The sequence below is a fragment of the Podarcis pityusensis genome (assembly GCF_964106645.2).
Source record: "Podarcis pityusensis genome assembly, chromosome: 15".
NCBI classification, from domain to species: Eukaryota; Metazoa; Chordata; class Lepidosauria; order Squamata; family Lacertidae; genus Podarcis; species Podarcis pityusensis.
The window spans coordinates 5744455-5764825 of NC_138040.1; the positions used below are offsets into that span (position 1 = coordinate 5744455).

The window sequence follows — 20371 nt, forward strand, 5'->3', positions numbered from 1 at the left end:
GCTGCCATGTGTTCCCACATCTGGCAAACAGGGTCACTGTGGCTTCTCAGGGGAGACTCAAGAACTAGCAACGACGCCCCGATCTGGCAAGCAAGGTCACTACAGCTCAGGAATGTGTCAAGCACAGCTGAACGCTCCCCTATACACACAGGGGAGAAAGGTGATTCAACGTGAGTTTAAAGGAGAACCTACAAAATTTGCACCTTCCGAAACATTATGCAAGCAGAAAAAGGCATCCTTCAAAACCTGCTCTACTCCAAATTCTGTAATGCAGTTCTTCTGCAAAGTCACATGCAAAAAAAAAATGCATATAACAGGAATATAACATATGAAATGCATTATATTAGTGGAAATTGCTTTGCAGAAATATTAATATTGGGCAAATTTGCATACAAAATGTGTATATTAGGAGAAAATTGCATGAAAAAGCTGGTGAATTTTCATGAGAATTAAAAAAAATAATTCACAAACTGATGTGGAATGTGGAGAACTTAAAAATGGAAAAATGAGAAACGGAGAGAAGTTGATTGTGTGTAAGTGGGGGGATGCCTGTATTGTGGCTGTTCTGCTATTATTATCTTTAAACTAACTGTTTTCTGTGAGCTACTTTAAGCATAACGTATTTGTGGAAAACTGAGTATATAAATGAACTATGATTAATCGATTAAATATATGACCCCTGAGTAGCTTGAGTCCAGGAAACCTTAAGGACTCCCTGAGCCCTTCTATCCTGGGTTAGTCAGGGAGCCCTTGTGCAATGCTCCTAGTTGTCCCTCGTGCCACAGAAGCCTGACGGGACTCCACTAGAAGTCAGCATTTCATGTGGCTGATCTCATGCTGTGGAACACTCTTCCATCAGAGATACTGCAGGCATCCTTGCTGTTAACCTTCAGACGTATCCTAAGGACTTTTCTATGCCCGCAGGCCTCTTCAGTTGTTCAGGTTTTTTTTTCTAGATGAGCCACTCACTCCTGTAGTTATTTGGTATTGCTCTGCAGTATCTTACATTGCCAACTGCCTTGACATCTTGTGTGAGTGGACAGCATGTAAATACTTCAATAAAAGAATAAATAAACCAGGGTTCCCCAAACTTGGGTCACAAGCTGTTTTTGGACTACAACTCCCATCATCCCTTACTAGCAAGACCAGCAGTCAGGGATGATGGGAATTGTAGTCCAAAAACAGCTGGATACCCAACTTTGGGAAATCCTGAAATAAACAAATGAAGAAATAGCTTCAAAGGGGGATAACTCAAACTCAGGGAGAACAAGGCTATCCATGACTACTAGTCCTACTGGCTATGTTCCACTTCCAGTACTGGAGGCGGAATGCCTCTGAAAACCAGTTGCTCAGAATCGCAAGTGCGGAGAGTTGCTGTTGCTGCCATCAGGCTCCCCATAGGCATCAGGTAGGCCACTGTGAGAACAGGATGCTGCGTTAGATGGGCCAGTGTCTTGACCCAGGATGCGCTTCTTTTGTTCGCACATGCTCACACAGTGAGCCTTTCAGTGGGGTTGCATCAGAGTGCTGAAGTGCTAAGTTTTGATGCAGACAAAATGGGTACAAGTAGGGAGGGCACTGTCCCACTTTGATCCCGCCTCTGGGCTTCACACAGGAATCATTTGGCCACTATGAGAACAGGTTGGTGGATTAGATGGGCCCTTGGCTCGATCCAGAAAGGCTTTTCTTATGTTCCTATGTGGCCAGCAGGTTGCAAAAGCTATCTTGCATTGGATGTCACCCATGTATTTTATGAATTGTAATATTTTAACGTATTGTGATATTTTGAACTTGTTGCAGGAGTGGTGCATAGGCTCTAGCAGGGACGGCTGATTTTCTCCCCCCTTTGGTAATCTTTAACCTTTCCCATGCCATATCAGCTGTCCTCCTGATCCATTAGTGCTAATGGCCAGGCTCTCACATAAGCTGTTAGTATTCATTAAGGAGTTATCAAGTAACGAGAGAAAGCAGATGCCCGGGTGTTTTTGTTGGGGGAGGGTGTTTGAGGGTGGGGAGTGTCAAATCATTTCTGCCAGCTTGGGATTTAAAAGACACAAAGAGAGAAGTGACTACAGATGTTATTGAGTGACATGGAAACCTGGGTGTGTAGATTTGCTGTTTGACATTCAGAAGAACATCCTTCTTTTAGCCTGTCACATCGTCAACGGAAATAAACGTAAAAGGACTTCTGTTAAAAATGCTGATAACATAACACCACTGTCTGCATTTAAAAACAACAACATTTTATTTATATATCTTTAAAATGTCTGGTTTCCCATTAATGTGATGCCATGTTGTGGCATTATAGCATGACAGCTGGCTTTGAGAAGTGGCTAACACTAAGTTCCTGGTTTCAATCTCCCCTCCACCATGAGCCACCAAAACTGGCAGTTGGGGTGGCTGAACCTGTAGATTTCATTTTTTCTCAAATATTATGTTCAGTTTTCCACACTTCCAAATCAGTTTGCATTAAAAAAACAAAAAACAGTGTGCATGAAAATTCATCAACACCTATGTGGAAACTTCTCCTAACATCATTTTTGTAGGCAGTTTTTCCTAATGTACACATTTCTGCAAAGTAATTTCCCCTAATATAATGCATTTTGGTATGCTGATTTCTCTAATGTATGCATTTTTATATCACCCCAGTATTTGCATTTTTGGACACATTGTTTGGCTGCATTGCAAAATTCACAGAAGTGCCAATTTCAAAAGATGGCTGTGGTTCGTTTCATGTATGGTTTCGGTAAGTGCGAATTAGGTGAACTTTGCCTTTAAATGTGAACTGCATTGAATTTCTCCTCCATCCCTAGTCAGAAGTAGTGAGGAAGAGTTTGGATTTGATATCCCACTTTATCACTACCCAAAGGAGTCTCAAAGCGGCTAACATTCTTCTTTCCCTTCCTCCCCCACAACAAACACTCTGTGAGGTGAGTGAGGCTGAGAGACTTCAAAGAAGTGTGACTGGCCCAAGGTCACCCAGCAGCTGCATGTGGAGGAGCGGAGACGCGAACCCGGTTCCCCAGATTATGAGTCTACTGCTCTTAACCACTACACAGCACTGCCTCCTGGCTTTCCCCAGAACTGCTCCTGGGTTTCCCCAGAAACTGGGACAAAATGAGAATATGCTTTCACAATTCCTATTCTGCTGGAACTCAGGGAAGGGTAAAGGGTAACAGCCTCTGGAAGCACTTTGAGGCTTCTGAGCGTCTCCCAGCCTAGAAGCTGAATTCTCCCCTCCCTGAATACTCTTGTCATAGGGCATGGAGGAAAGGAAGAGGAATGGGAAAATAAAGCTAGCTACCAAAAAGGGGGGGGGGGAGTTGTACTCAGTGGTAGAGCATCTTTTCTGCATGCAGAAGGTCCCAGGTTCAATCGTCAGCATCTGCAGGTAGGACTGGGAGATGCCCCTTGTCTGAAACCCTGGAGGGCTGCCAGTCAGTGTGGGCAATGCTGTGCTACATGGTCCAATGGTGTGATTCAGAATAAGGCAGCTTCCTATGTTCCTAATACCCAGCTGATCCATCTGTTCCTGCTTCACTGGATGGCAGCTAAGGCACCCTTATTTAAACATGCAAGTGGCAATCTAAAAATGAAGAGTTTTGTTGTTGTTTTAAAGAATAGCCAAGTATATATGACAGTGTGATGCTGCTGATAAAATTAAGAAAGGGAAACAAAGATACTGCTTTTCCTTCCCAGTAATAGTGAAGAAGTTGACAGACTGCAAAAGTTCAACACAATATCCCCACCCACAACTCATAGGAAGGGAGGTCCACATTTGCCCTGAGCAATACAAAACCTGTGATTTTTCTCCCCATTTATCCGTGGCTCCATTGGCATTGGCAGTCATCATTATGGGACACACATTTCTTTTCCTTTTTAAGGTTTTATTTGTTTTTCCTAAGGAAATTGCATGACCTCTGCCTCCCTTTGTGGGTTTCTCTGGAGTTGTTGTTTTGTTGAGGTCAGCCAGGCCTCTCCAATTGAAAACTCCCTTTCTGATCCCTCTTCTTCAAAACCACCATGTTTTCTCTCGCAAAGTGAGAAGCTGGCAAGTTATAATCAGTAGAGCCTGCGAGAGCCAAGCATTTGCTGACCAACACTGCAATTTTGTTTTTGTTGTTAGTGAAAACAGAATGTACATAGGAATGCACATATTTCACAGCACTAGGGTGCAGCAATCGGTGCAGACGGATTTCGTATTCTTTAAACTTTCGTATTCTTTAAACCAAGTTGCTAGTCCCTATGACAGTAAAAATTCTTACATTCTCTGTCAACATTTACACTTCTTTATTTACACTTGTTCATTACTATATCCCACCCTTCCTCCAAGGAGCTCAGAGTGGCTTACACGACTCCCTCACCCCATTTCATCCCCACAAGAACCCCGTGTGATAACAGCCTGAGAGCTGCTTTACCCAGTGAATTTCATGGGTGACCAGATTGGCAGGTAGGGGATGACCTTGTGTTATCCACCAAACAAGCGTTTGACATAAGTTATTATCAGAGTTCAGGGACACAGTCCAGCCAGGCAAAAACACTCAAGGAGGATGTGAAGAAGGATCAGTGAGGGGTATGTCCTGGAGAGACATCCAAGGGCCAGACAGAAAGGTCCTGGGGGCCACCTTTGGCCTCTGGGCCTGATGTTCCTCACTCCTGGGCTACAGCAAGTTTCAGTATTTTTAAAAGAAGTTTCAGAATATGTTTCTGGGGCGGAGTGGACTGTTGCTCTTGTATATTTGTTTTATCCTATGCACCATTCTGAAAACCTGATCTGCGCTTTAAAAAAAAAGTTTCAAATCCATCAATTAAAATGAAAAACGATGACACGAGCCCAACCCCAGTGGCTGCTGACATACTCACTTTGGCTGCACTGATGACTGTGGCAGTGTACGACTGGATGTTGTCTCCGCAGGCCCCACCCCGAGACTGATGGCACCGGATCAGCTGAGAAGAAAGAGGGAGAGCGCCAGTGTCACTCCTAGTCAACTGCAAAGTCAATTCTGACACGTTTAGATGCCTCTTGCGGGCGTAGGATCCTTCCCTGGACTCCTCTTTTCATACAGATCGCACAAAAACAAACAGCCCCCAAAACCTCAAGAAACTGTTAACGTTTTTCTCCTCTCTCCCCCTTTTAAAATAATCTTTTGGGTGCCACCCAGACTGTCAGGTACTCTGCCTTTTATATGTGTGTGTATTGTGTGTACACACACACAATAACTTTAGAATGGGGAAATTGGTGAGAGGGAAAAGATACAAAGCTGGCAGCCCTCTCACAACATAAACTGAGTGCCTATAAGTGAGACTCAGATCCATGACAACTTGAAGCCGTTGGCATGCCAAGGACAGAAGGGTACCACATATTCTGAAATATAGATATTTTTAAGGTTTAGAAAGGGTAAGCTTGTGAAAAAGCACCATATAGCTAAAAAGATATTTTGATTTAACAGGGGATTGGGCAGGAAAAGCAAGTTGGGTTGAAGCATTGACTCATTTGCACTGAGCTCGCGCAGGTCCTTACATAGCCAAAATGGCTCCATCCACATACAAGAGGAAAGCACCAGCAGGAATCCCAAGGAAATATTGGCGGAAGAGGGAATAAATCCTTCTAAAGCAGCCCAATGAGGACTGAGAGTGCACAGCAGCCATGGAGTCATGGCTGATTGTTGGAGGAGGGCTAGAATGGAAAGGGGGAGGAGAGAATGGAATGAAGCAGCTGGAAACCTGAACAGGAGCACCCTGCCACGCTGCAGCATTTTGTTGCAGATCCCACTTTTATCTCCTGTTTGTATAACCTAATTATAAGGAGCTTCCTTACAACCATGAACAGACATGCCTCTATAATTATTTGTCACTAGCAAAATGCCTATTATTTTATGGCAGGCCAGGGATGGGTGGGTTTTTCCATGTATGTTCTCCTTGCATTTATTCTGTGAAGGCTAGGGTTGCCACATTTCAAAAAGTGAAAAGTGAGCTTTTTAAAACTTTACCCAAAGTTCTTGAGCTTCAAAATTGCAAAGAAATGACATTTTTGAACTTTTTCTAAGGAAAATTGGCAAAAACGACACTGCCGACATGGGTTGCCATACATCTGGATTTTCCCAGGCATTTTGCAGATTTCCACCCGGACACTGCTTCCTACTGCATGTCCTACAGTATTTCTGGGAAATTCTGGATGTATAGCAACCCTAGAAGGCATTTGGCACCATATCCAACGGAAACAAAAGCACACGTGTCTTCATCCTGTTACCTTTCCCCCTCTCTCCCCATCTTTCCATCACTTGACTTCCTCGCCGTGGAAATGTAGACTGTAAGCTCCTTAGGTCACAAAGCACCACGCACGCCGATAGCGTAATAAATCATAATTATGATAGCAAGGGAACCACTAGGAGGCTTAACATCCTTGCCAACGTTCCTGCAATTACAGAACTTTAGTAAATGTACCTAAATGTACCTTTAAGCATTTGAGTTCTTACCTTATTTTCTGCATAAGCCAGCCACCGGCTTCCTAGAGCTATGGGGTTCATGTTTGGCCCTGGGCAAGGATAGCAGCCTGTTGGGGGGAAAGGAACACTGAGAATACTGGAACAGAGTTTCTTATGAACAACAAAATACAGGGGAAACCAGAAGCTGCATGGGTGTTTATCTCAGTTTCCTTTTTCCACTCGAAAACTTGAGCTTAAACGAAGGTATAGCCACAAAGTTTCCCATTATAAAGGATGCTGCATTAGTTCAAGAATGAGGAACCTGTGCCTGCACCATAGCTATTGCTGGACTCCAGTTCCCAACAGCCCCAGCTAGTGCTTCTGTTTCTGGCCCTGCCCAATCCTGGCATGAAGCCCTTGCAAGGTTACCCAGAAGGAAATGCGGCCTTCAGGCAGAAAAAGAAGTTTCCCATTCTTGCTGTAGTTAAACATGGCAGTCACTGGACTCCAGGATTTGGTATAATTCATGCAACTTGATCAACACGAATTATGTTATTCTGTCCCATGAACGGAATGGCGCAAGGTGATGGGCTGCATCCAACTAAGTTTTACTCAGAGGAGACCCAGCTGAAATTAATTTGCCTAAGTTAGTCATGCCCATTACTTTCAACGGGTCTACTCTGAGTATAACTAATACTGGACACAGCCTTCTCTTTTTCCATGTACGACCCCTACCCAGTATTCAAGCTTTCATAACTTCAAGGCTTGTCAAAGCATTGGGATCAGTTCTGCTCCAGACCCTCTGAGTAACTTCCCATCAGGCTTCCCAGTAGGCTATCAAGGCTGTTTAAAAAAAAGGTGGGTCATTTAGCCTGCTTTACTTGCTCAGAGGAATAGCAGTCCTCATCATAAAGCCTTTCAGATTTGTACATTTGGGGAGGTGGGGGGAGCACTGATTTGCTTCAAGGAGGTCTGAAGCCACAGACTGTCTCCAGTTTGGACTGTCCTATATATCATTACATTGGCCCCGCATAAGCTTAAAGGGACATTTGACCCATCCTCTCAATAGGCAAGGAAAGCTGATACACTGTTAAAGTGACTTATACCCTCTTTACCCCAAACAGAACAAGGGGAAGAGGGGAGAGATACTTTTATACAATTCCCTTCTTGCCATATCCATTTTATATGGCTTTTAAAATATATGCCAATGACATCTATCATTCTCTTCATCTTGTCCCACTTAGATTGGTTTTGGGTTTCTTGAAAAAGCCTTTTCAGTAGACTGTTCTCTTCCATCCCTTCTAATGAACATGTCAGTGGGTTGGTTTCTCTTTTTCAAAAGAAATAAAAATAATTGTCTGCCTCTTCCCAGCCCAGTGGGTACTCAACACTTCTTGATCTCCCAACCATGGTCAAGAGAGCAAGAGCACCCAGAAGACTTCTAACCCCCTCTCCTATCACAAAGGAACCACCTTTTGTAGCAAACCATGGTTAGCATTATGTCTACATCTGGGGGGTGGGGTTAACTTCAACATCTGAGAATTGAGAGCTAACTTCAACATCTGAGAACTGGGTGTTTGAAGGCATGAATTTAAGGAACAGGACAAGGTTAGGTCCATTAATTTCAACAGGTCTACTCTGGGTAACACTTGGTTGAATACAATCTGTGGATAATGTATCACTATATGGTTATTAGTCATGAAATTGCGAGGAACGTGTGTATGCAGAGGCAGCCTACACCAAATGCTGGAGGAGGCACAAGCAATAGCAGAAGGCATCACCCTCACACATGACTTGAAAGCTCCCAGAGGCATCTGGCTGGTTGCTGCTGAAGACAGAATGCTGGACTAGTTACTGAACTATCTCCTAGCCACAATGGCCAGGTTCTGCCTCCACGGGAGTATGTATGTCTCTAAATACTTGGTTCTGCCTCCAACATAATGCCTGCCCTCCTAAAATAAATCCTGGCTACGCCCATGCAGCAGGGCTATTCTGATGTCATACTCATGCTCTTAGGCTCATGCCTTGTGCTGAGCTCAGGTACACTGGACTATTCAGTCCAGCATTCTGTGGTTTCAGGGAGACGTCATTCCTAATGGTGCTAATTTGATATCCTTTTCACTGGAAGCTGAAAATGAGACCTGTGCCCCACCACCAAGCTGCAGGAGCTCAGTAGACTGAGCATGGGTGAAGGCAAGCAGCTTCTATGAACTGTCTGGCTGCAAAGCATGTGCTCTGCCACCGAGCTGTGGCCCCTTAAGATGTCGGGTGCGCCCACAGAACTACTAATAAACCCCACCAAACTACTATAGTTAAACAAATCACATGAACATTAAGAAGAAAGAGAGAGAAAGAAAGAAAGAAAGAAAGAAAGAAAGAAAGAAAGAAAGAAAGAAAGAACTATACACACAGAGGCACATCAACATGTTCAAGATCAAAGGTCTTTATGCTCTCCCCATAAGGCGCCATCACCCTGCATCAGCCAGATAATCCAACCAAAATGGGAACAGATCAAGACAAACAGAGGTGTAGAATGGGAACAGGGTAAATAAAGGATAGGAGGGGACGCTTTTGTTGCATGACACTGTTTATTCCCAGGAGACAGAAAAAAACAAATTGCCGAATCCTTTCAACTAATATTTTGTTTGTTCCTCCAAAAAGAAAGGGATAAATTAAACTTGTTTATAAAGACTATGAAGTAATATAGCTTGCAAATGTGTTTACAGAATCCCCTTGGAGATGAAAAGCTGTATAGAAATGCCACCACTCTCCCAGAGCCGTCGCATCTTCCATTGTTCTGAAGACTTCCTCTTGTTTAGATCTGCCCTTGACCTCCTCCCCAAGGTCTCCAACCCGGACCCTGCCAAGAGGAGACCCTTAATTCCTGGTGCAGTTTTGGCAAGGGCATTATGAGAACCAGACGAAGCCAAAGTCTAAGAGACTTCATCCAAACATTCTCCTGAACACCCAGCCACCCTCATCTAGCCCCAGGATTATCTACTTGGCTCATCAGGGTCTCAGGCAGACAGTCTTTCTCAGCCCTGCCAATTGGGATCCTTGGGGCTGGAGACACCAGGGACTATTGGCCAGGGACTTTCTTGTGCCTTAGACCACCACTAACCCAGTAGCATTCTCCCCCACCCCCCATAACATTGTCTTTGGGGGTGGTGCATTAGAGCAAGCCCCTGTCTTCTTCCTTTTCAGCCTCTTATAACTCCTCTTCTCCCTAAGCAGGGATGGGGAACCCTTTTGCAGCCAGAGGGCCACTTCCCCTTGTGAGCAGGTTCCCTGGGGCCACATGCCAGTGGTGAGCAGGGCCAGAGGTGGGCTGGGCAATGGCTGAAACTCTTACTGTAGCAAGCTACTGTGCAGCAAGGCCAGATGGCTGTGGCCTAGGAGGGCGATGGTGTCTAGGGAGTCTTGGGGTAGAGATGGAGAGGCCCGGAACACCACAATCAACTCCCAAGTCTGAGAGTCCTCACCAGGGGTGCCAATTTTAGTAAAATATTGGCAGAGCCCAGGTGAGTCCTGCCCTGCACAATCACATGATGTGGCACACACACACACACACACATGCATGCACGCGCGCGCACACACACACCATTTGAATGGGAATTCCTCTCAACTTTGTGGGGGGCTGGCCCCCTCAAATATTTTATTGGAGAGCCAAAGCAACCTTGGCCCCTAGGGGTCGGCTCCTACGGTCCTCACCACTTACCTAAGAGGCTAGACACATCATAAAAGAAGCGGAGCAGAGAGAGATCTGTTTGAGAATCCCCTTCAGGGGAGCCCCAAAGTCTGCAAGAGTACTTAAAAAAATAAAAATAAAGTCTAAGGAGGGCAAACAATAGCAAAATGGCTCAAAGAGGACTGAGCACATGCAACAGCTGTGGAACTGTCAGGGTTCACTGAAAGCAACCCTGAACAGGAGGACTCCTGCTATGATGTAAGGATGCACTGTAACTTTTTGTTACAGGTCCATTGGTCAGGTCCACTGGTCAGACACCATACATTTAAGGCATATTTACACCTACCTCTCAAAGAATCCTGGGAGTTTACCTCCAGAGCTACCCTTAACGAACTACAGTTCCCATGTTTCCTTGAGGTGTATGGGGTGGGAGAGAATGCGCTTTAAACGTATGTTACAGATGCGACCAAATGGTTATTCCTGAGTTGCAGGGGGTCGGACTAAATGACCCTTGGGATCCCTTTCAATTCTACAATTCTAGGATCATGCTGGAGTCAGGCCTGGTCTTGCTGTGCTTCAGGCAGGAGCTCTGGCCTTAAGTAAGCGCCACAGGCTTTGGTCTGATGACCAGCCAAAGGCAACCCCTGAGATGTGTGTGTGTGTACTGCACTACCCTGGCGACAGCCAATTCTTACTCTCATGCTTTCTAGAAGCTAACCTTTCCAGGTGCAGGAGCACCTCCAACCTTAATTCAGGGGGAAAGTGTATTGTGTGTATTTTGTTTTTTGCCAAGGAGTGTTTCCATGTCTAGGAAACCGTGTTAGAAGCAGACAGGGCGCGCTCAGCGTGTAGACATCCTCCAACCGCCTGGCTGCCTGTGACAAAGCCTTTCAAAACTCAAAACGAACAGGGCAAGTGGAGTTTAAAGTGGTTTCCTAATCAAAGACAGCTGCACCGGGAAGCTGCAACAACATTCACCCCTGCAAGACGGGCCAAACTTTAAAAGGCAAACTATTCCGTCTCTGGTAAGGTTTTTAATTCCGAGCAGGCCAGCCAGCAGAAGCGCTCTGTCTTCCTTTCAGGGAGGCATTCAAAAAAACAGTGTTCACATGCAACTGCTCAGCTACTGAAGGATGCTGGCTACATAAAAGAGCATGCTATACCTGAGCCTTGGGGGTTTACAGAGAAGGGTTGCAGCTCAGTGGCAGAGCATCTGCTTTCCTCGTATAAGGTCTCAGGTTCAATCCCCAGCATCTCCATGTAGGGCTGGGAGGGCTCTTCATCTGAAAACCTGGAGAGTTGCTGCCAATCCATGCAGAGAATACTGACCTAGATGGACCATGGGAGCGACTCTTTATAAGGCAGCTTCTAATGTTCTAATGTCAAGGAGACATCACCTTGCCGACAAAGGTCCGTATAGTAAAAGCTATGGTTTTCCCAGTAGTGATGTATGGAAGTGAGAGATGGACCATCAAGAAGGCTGATCGCCGAGGAATTGATGCTTTTGAATTATGGTGCTGGAGGAGACTCTTGAGAGTCCCATGGACTGCAAGAAGATCAAACCTATCTACTCTTAAGGAAATCAGCCCTGAGTGCTCACTGGAAGGACAGATCGTGAAGCTGAGACTCAAATACTTTGGCCACCTCATGAGAAGAGAAGACTCCCTGGAAAAGACCCTGATGTTGGAAAAGATGGAGGGCACAAGGAGAAGGGGACGACGGAGGACAAGATGGTTGGACAGTGTTCTCGAAGCTATCAGCATGAGTTTGACCAAACTGCCGGAGGCAGTGGAAGACAGGAGTGCCTGGCGTGCTCTGGTCCATGGGGTCATGAAGAGTCGGACACGACTAAGCGACTAAACAACAACAACAACAACAACAAAATGTTCTTAAGTCAGCCCTATATTTAAAGCCATGAGCACTAGACTCTTACTTTGCTTTTAGGGCACAGACAGTAGCTCAGTGGTGGGGCATCTGCTTTGCATACTTAAGTCCCAGCTTCAATCCCTGGCCTCTTCAGGTAGAGCTAGGAATGCCCCCTGGGAGACCTGCTGCCAGTCAGAGGAGGCAATACTGAGCTAGTTAAGCACAGGACAGCTCCCTAGGCTTCTATGATGGCAATAGGCACAATTCAAGGTAAGGTGCTGAATTCAAAACAGTGGTTCTCAGTGTAAGCAGCATGAATTCTTGAGACATCTTTGGCGTAGGACATTTGAGGGGGGGGGACTCACAGCGGGGTCTTGCTAGCGCCCACACACAAAAGTCCGGCACCAGTCCTGCATTAATAAACCATGGAACTGCACAATCTTGACATATCAAGAGCAGAATCATCATGTTTTTTAAAAAAATATATAGAACGCAGTAAGCAGACTGACTAAATTCTCTAAGAAAAGAGCCTCTTTGGGGACTCAGATGTATCGCATCAATAGAAACTTGGTGCCAGATAATGGCTTCAGCCATCGTCTTCCTCCCCGGAGATTAAGAGCACATCATCAACGTGAGGTTGACAAGAGTCAGGGGAAAGTGGGGCCAGCACTGGCTGTTGGACACAGAGCCACTGCTGCCGTATCACCATGTCCAAATCGCCTGGTCTCTTCCAAGGGGAGAAGAGCCACCCCCCCCCCCTCTTCTAGGATGAGTAGTTGGCAGAAGCGCCGGCGCTGTCATAGCAGGAAACTGATGCACCAAACAGCCGTTTATTTACTTTTGATAAATGTGTCCCTGTGCCTCTTCCCCACTTCCTCCAGCCATCCCAATCACCACAGGGGAAATGGGATATTCTTCAGAGGACCATTAAGCGGCAGAGGAAGAATAGGAAAAAGCACCATAAATTAACAACAGGCAATCAGAGAGGGTTAAGGCAATTGACTTCTTGCCTTAAAGCCATGGGATCAAGTCTCGTCAGGTGGCCACCCCATCTAGTAACACACCCCCTTAAGGGCAGAACATATGCTTTGCATGCAGAAGGTCCCACATTTGATATCTAGCCATCTCCTGTTAGGGCTGGGAATGCTTGAAACCCCAGAGTCCTGCGTTAGATGGACCAATGGTCTGACTCTGTGTTCCTCTTTTATTTTATCCTTTATTCAGCTGCCTATGTCCCTCTTTTAATTAATCATTCATTCATTCAGAACCACGAGGACTTGAAGTTTTTGAGAAGAAAGGCCAGAGCTCAGTGGCAGACGGAATACTTTGCATGGAAAATATTCTGTTCCTGACTTCTCCAGGTAGGAACATCTCCAGCAAAGGAATTTACAAAGCTGCCTTATACCAAGTCAGACCACTGGTCCATCTAGCTCAGTGCTGTCTACACTGACTGGCAGCGGCTCTCCAGGATTTCCGACAAGAAATCTCTCTGCCACCTCCACTGGAAGTTGCCAAGGATTGAACCAGGGGCTTTCTGCACACAAAGCAGCTGTTCTAGCACTGAGCTAGTGTTGCTTGATGTGGTACCACAGCCTTGTCAATGTTTGGATGTGTGCCAAGACTGCAGCTCAGCATCTCGTACGGATAGAGCCCCTTCTATTCTCCACCCCACCCCACCCCAAAGGTGGAAATCCATAGCTAAAGCAAGTGGGAGACTTCAGAAATCCGCTCTTCGGGTCAAACAACAGCAATTCTTAGTGACTGCACCACGTTGCCACCACATCAAACTGTCAGCATCTATCGGTCCCCTTGAACACAGACTACAAAAATCAAATGAGATCTCAGGGTTGTTGTTGTTTTTAAACAGGCTTAAGAATTCCTGATTAAACTACAATAAAGAAAGTTTTAAAGGGGGAAACCTCCAGCTCAGACCATAAGCATATATGTCACTTTTAAAAAGTTTTCAAAACCTGGAAGATTGCTGAAATCTGAAACTTTTGAAGAAGAGTTGGTCACAAACTGGTTATAATTTGAGGCACCCATATCCAAGTTTGGTACAGTTACCCCCCCCAACCCTAGAGTTTTCCTTTCTAAAGGTTCAGGAAGTTCTACTTGCACACACAGACACACACTGCCTGTAGCTCATTGGTAGAGCATCTGCCTTGCATGCAGATGGTCCCAGGTTCCATCGCCGGCATCTCCAGATAGGGCTGTGAGGCAGACCCCTGCCTGAAACCCTGGAGAGCCGCTACCAGTCAGTGTAGACAACACTGAGCTAGATTATGGGGAAGAGTGCATACACTGGCATCTACTGTTGAAAATAACATTTTATAAAAGGAATTACATTAGGGATGTTGCTTAGCAAATGTCTGAACGTGAGGCAAATCTGCAAACAGAAAATGGGTATAGAGTCGTACCTTGGAAGTTGAACGGAATCCGTTCTGGAAGTCTGTTCGACTTCCAAAACATTCGGAAACGAAAGCATGGCTTCTGATTGGCTGCAGGAAGCTCCTGCAGCCAATCGGAAGCCGCGGAACCCCCCCCCCTTCGGATGTTCAGGTCCCCCAAAAAATTCAAAAACCGGAACATTCACTTCCGGGTTTTGATCGATCGGGGGCCGAAAGGTACGAGTACCAAGGCGTTTGACAACCAAGGTACGACTGTATTTGGAGAAGTGAGTAGTTAAAATGCTGGTGGATTTTCATGAGAAAACAATAGAATCATAGTTGGAAGGGGCCATGAGGATCGCCTAATCCAACTCCCTGCAATGCAGGAATCTTTTGCCCAACATGGGGCTCAAATCCATGGCCCTGAGGTTAAGAGCCTCCTGCTCTTTGCCGACTGAGCTATACTACAACCTGATGCCAAAATATGGCAAGCTGTAGTTAAGATTGGGGAAATGGGGGGCAAAAAACCTGAGAGAAACCGAAATTGACAGATCAACACATCTGCACCCTCTTGTTTGCAATCCCCGCAACTGGAATTCAGCAACGCGCTGCCTCTGAAACTGGATGTAAAATATAGCCATCGTGTTGCCAGGGGGCAGGGGTGTGAGTTAGTAAATGGGTGGGTGGGCCTCCATGCCTAAAGGCTAGATAGATGGCCTTTCAAACTCTACACTGTTCAGAAGTTTTTCGAGATCTGATTATGTACAACTTACTTTGGGGCACGGGGTGGAGGAAAAGACTAAGAAAGTAAGGCAATAAAATCAGGAAGGGATTTTATTTCCCCACAAAATCTGAGGGGGCAGGAAAGGAAGTACCCCATACAGATCTGATTTCACACTTTAATTCAGAAAATGTTATTAGCAGCCATGGAAGAACCATGTAATGCCTTGAAATCAAGGCTAGTTTCCCTGCTGCTTTGGCTTCAGCAAACGGGAAAGCGGATCCCTCGGTTATCTCAAGGCCATGATGTGGGGAGAAACTGACACCTATTGGTAACTTTCAGATTACTCCACAAATGCTGTTTTCCTCCACTTTGAAGAAAGGGACGCTGCTTTAAGCTTTAAACACACACACACAAAGAGCAAAACGATGTAATGCAAAGACTAAGTAAATTCAAGGCATTTCCACCCCCCTCCTGCCATTAAATTCTAAGCTTATTTAGCTATATCTTTCCTTTTAAGGACAACCAAACCTACTTCTAAAGTAAGCTTGGGTTCCAGCATGCAGGGAGGGGACCACGATAAGCAAACAAATATACATTAAGGCTAGCCTAGTTCATCCTCTTCAAAAGGTCAGAAAAGTTTACATTTAACATCTGGGGCAAAAGACAGATTTCTGCTTACACAAACTGAAGTTAGGACTTCTGTCAGGGTGGACCTCAGTTCCTCTCCTTCTTCAGATGCCCATTGTTTCCCCACAGAACAAGACAGGGACATGCAAATGTGGACGCTAATTCATGCACGGATTTATTTATTTACAAACATGTAGCCTACTTTTCCAGTGGTGTCCTCAAGGAGGCTCAAAGCATAAATAAAAGAAGCAGCGCACCCTCCTCAAACTTGGTGCACAGTCGTTCTTTTCCGCATTAAGAACTGGAGGTACGCTTCAGTCTAGTTGATACAGAACCAGCTAGGGACAGGCAAATCTGTCCATTCCAATTTATCACTTTTCCAATCATCAGTTCTGCACATTTCAACATGAGGTGGGGTTTTTTTAAGTCCTCATGAAAACCCACCAACATTTCGCCTAATACATGCACTTCTACTCACACTTTCCCCTAGTATATTTATTTTTGAACTCATTACTTGGTGTGAGAACAGCACAACAAAATTCAGAGAAGTGTGGACTTCAAAGTATGGTTGTCGCTTTGGTTTGTGGATTGCTTCAGAAACTGCAATCCGGGAACGTCACCTATAAACGCCAGCTGAATCTAATTTCTCCCCCATCACTAGAACCAACTCATGTGAACACCAAAGGTGACACAGAATTCCAGGCGGGCAAGTGAGCAGGGCTGATTTCTGTCTCCCCAACCAGCCTGCTTGATTTCTGTGCTGTCTGGAAATGGAGCATAGATATGCAGTAAGCTGGCTAAGGGTGAACAGAGCTAGGGCCAGCCCAAGACGTTTTGGCACCTGAGGCGAACCCACAAAATATTGCCTCTCATCGGCAAGTAAAGAAGTGGGGAGTGAGGTTCTACACTGGGAACGAAAGGCATGGAATCAAGTCATCCTTACCCAATGGTTGAAGGGGGTTGCAGAACCCAGGAGACCCCAAAGCGCAGCCCTTGCCATTTTCTCCTTAGGGGTGGGAGGAGACCAACAGTGCCCCCTATTTGTCTAGGCAGCATTGCGGGGGAGCTGGAAGGAGGAAGCAGATCTGGCCTCCAAGGGGAGTGTTGCAGCAGACAATACATTCCTTGGAGAGTGGATCTGCTGCTCTTGTGGATCCTGCCACCCAAGGCAGCCACCTCACCTTGCCTCATGGGCGGGCCGACCCTGGACACAGCAATCCATCCGTCCTTCTGACAGCCCCCTTGGCAGATTACAAATTATTTTACTAGTCTGCTTAGAGACTAATTGCTTGCATTTCTATGCTGGTTGCAGAAGAGGGGGCCTTATCCTATTCCACGGTCAGCCCAGAGTTGTAGGCCACTAACCCCTTAGAAGGCTAGTAAAAAATCTACAAGCTTAGAACATGTGTAGGCTTGTTTACACTAAAATAAATATGGGGGGGGGGTTTCAACCATCAGTTGTGGTGTGGGCAGCATCAAAGAATCCCAATGTGTCACTGCTTTCTGCTTCAGGATGATGTCACTGCAGCTGGGGGTAGAGGCAGTGGGGAAATCAGCATTGCAGATTCCTGCTCTGATGGATTTAGAAGCAACAAGGGATGCTGCAGCCCCTCTGATGACACAATAGTTCTCAACCACCTGACACCTGTGCAGTGGAGTCTGCCACGCTTTCATCTTATTCCCCATGCTGTTTAACATCCACTGGGTGAGGTCATCCAGGGATTTGGAGCATGCTGTCATCAATGTGTGGATGACAACCAGCTCTATTTCTCCTTGTCAGCAGAATCAGGGGAGGCCGTGCTGTCACTGCTGCTGCTGCTGGACTGGAGGCAGTAATGGGCTGGATGAGAGTCAACCCACTGAGATGGAATCCTGAGGAGGTGCAGTTCACATGCCCAGGATGCAGGAAGATGATCTGCTCCTAACAGGGATGACCTCCCCTTAACGGAGCAGTTTTGTAGTTGGGGAGGGGGAACTACTAGATCAGGCATAGGCAAACTCGGCCCTCTGGGTGTTTTGGGACTACAACTCCCATCATCCCTGACCACTGGTCCTGTTAGCTAGGGATGATGGGAGTTGTAGTCCCAAAACACCCCGAGGGCTGAGTTTGCCTATGCCTATACTAAATCCAGTACATGTGGCATTTGTGATATGCATTACATTTTTCTCAGCTATGGTTTGCCAGCTATAACCGTTCCTGGACTGAGATGGTCTGGCCAGAATAACTCATTCTTTAATAACCTTCTATTTTTATTGCTGTAATAAGCTGGGAGGGGGCCATCCTTGAAGACAGTTCAAGGAAGCTGGCACATACTTTTTGCAACCATATAACGTCAGTTTTACAAGAGTTGCACTTGTCATATGCATGTGACTGAGCAAACCCGAACAACTTTGCACCTAAGTACTCAAAGAAGTGCCTCTCCCTATATCAATCTGCCTGGGCCCTAAGATCTGCAAAAGAGACCCTTCTAGGGGTCCTGCCAGCATTTCTGGGGTACATCAGGCATTAACTGTGGGCCTTTTCTGTGGTGGCACACCAGGTATAGAATTCCCTCCCATTAGAAATATGACAAGTGTGTACATTGTATAGCTTTCTCCACCAGTTGAAAACATCTTTCTTCCCCAAGGCACTTGAAGGTAGTTGATGAATCCTTGTCAAATATAACTGCTTTCTGCTGTTGCTTGGTATGGATTTTAGTACTGCTCTTCATTTGCTATATAGCCCATGCAGGGGAACCTCTTGCCCTCCAGATGCTGCTGAACTACAACTCCCATCAGCACCAGCAAGCATGGTCAATGGCCAGGCATGATGGAAGTTGTAGTTCGGCCACATCTGGTGGGCCAAAGGTTCCCCACAACTGTTATATCATGTTTTATAATTTTAGTAATACATTCTATATGTGTAAACTGCCCTGGGGCTATTTATGATGAAGAGTGGAACAGAAATTTATTGAACTAATAAATAATATTTTAAAAAACAGTGTGCCCTGGCACAACCTTTTCGCCTTGCAGTAGAAAATGCTTTTAAAAACAAAAATAGACGAATAATGCCAAGTCAGTATAAAACAGGAAACAATCTGAAATAGCAACTCCCAACCATCTATAACCAAGGCAAGTTAACAGAAGTGCCAACTAAGTAACGCTGGTGTATTTCTGATCAGAGCGATTCTGGGTCATCGCCAATAAGTTCCTGCTGCCGGGGGTAACCAAGCTTACCTGTAAAAAGGTGTCATTTCTGCATCGTCAGATTCCATTATATGGAAGCAAACATTCTCTAAACATCCATGTTTGACAAACCTTGAAAAAGGTATCTCTAGCCCAATATGAGTTTGCTTGAGGACTATCATAAGTGGTCTGAAATACTAGGGGAGAGATTGTGCACTTCCTTAATGGCATCCCTTTTGCACACGTCCCATTGAGTAAGCAACTATTATCCCATTAGAAAACCATTTCAAACCAGAAGAATCTGGGAGCAACACTTTGAACACACGTTTTAATTCCTACAGCAGTAGGATGAGGACTGTCAACAGGTTGGGAGCCAGAAAAAGCAAACAGGAATAATCCAATGGGGATGGATTGGCACTGTGTAAGAGCACACCACTCTCGCAAAACTCTCCTACCAGGAATGATGAACCTGTGGCCTTTCATGCTACCTGAGGCCGATGGGAATTTGAGTCCAGCATCATGGGGGGGGGGGTGTCACCTCCATTTTATACCTTTCAAAGGGGCTTGTGCAGGACAAATCCCCTTGTCGTGCCCCTTGGTTTTACAAGTACTGGGTCCCCAACAGATCGACAATAGCTCCCAGATTTGGCCACCATGCAAGCAGTACTCTGTTTTTAAGGAGGTCACCTAGGCCAGGTAACAAGTCTGATCAAGTTGGGTTTGATTCGACCACAACCATTCAGGAAGAAGAGGAGGGGAAACAGAGCTCAACAGGATGCTTACTTGTGACAAAGAACTTTTTGGTGAAGGTACAGCTGTCAAAAGCAGCAATTTTCTCCTGTAAGACGACAACAAGGATCCTGGGAGCAAAAAACAAAACAACAATGGAGAATACTTGAAATATCAAGATACTAAAAACTGAAAAGGTAGGATTTAGACATTCTGGTTTCTATAGGGTATAATAACAATAATAACAATAATAATACACACTGGTCCCACTTTACAAATGCTCACTATGCAAAAATTCACTTATCCAAACACAAAGAATCATTACCCAAACTTCAATATATAACCACAGGTTCAAATATCTGAACAGAAAGCAATTTTTACTTCCTTGTTTGCCTTTTGCTGATTGGTTGAGGGAGGAAGATGGAGTGATTGGACAAATCAGAGAGCATTTTCTCTAGGTTTTCCCATCTCCCCCCCCCCCCAATGTTGGCTCAAAATTCCATGGTTGGAAACAATTAGAAAATTTCACATAGGAATCAATGGAAATCATTGACTTATTACATGAATACTTGCCTAACGAGCCATTTCCAGGGCAATGCACTGTGTTTGTAAAGCGGGATCTGTGTGTCACTATAATTATGATAATCACTATTATTGAAAGTTGTCTGTTCTCTATGCATCTGGACCCCTCTTAAAACGCCATAACCAAATTTTGTACGATGGTTCCTGAGATCAAGGAGCAAGTTTTTGTCTATATTTG

General features: G+C 45.3%; 1 protein-coding gene across 1 annotated transcript in view; it reads right to left on the reverse strand.

The window, feature by feature from the left end:
• BCAS3 (BCAS3 microtubule associated cell migration factor) overlaps nt 1-20371 on the reverse strand; it is a 476692-nt gene that overhangs the window by 375770 nt on the left and 80551 nt on the right. The window contains exons 9-11 of the mRNA XM_080983313.1: nt 19666-19742; nt 6477-6553; nt 4864-4947 (exon numbers count right to left, since the gene is read on the reverse strand). Coding sequence (XP_080839439.1) covers nt 4864-4947; nt 6477-6553; nt 19666-19742 — 238 coding nt within the window. The remainder of the gene's footprint in view (nt 1-4863; nt 4948-6476; nt 6554-19665; nt 19743-20371) is intronic.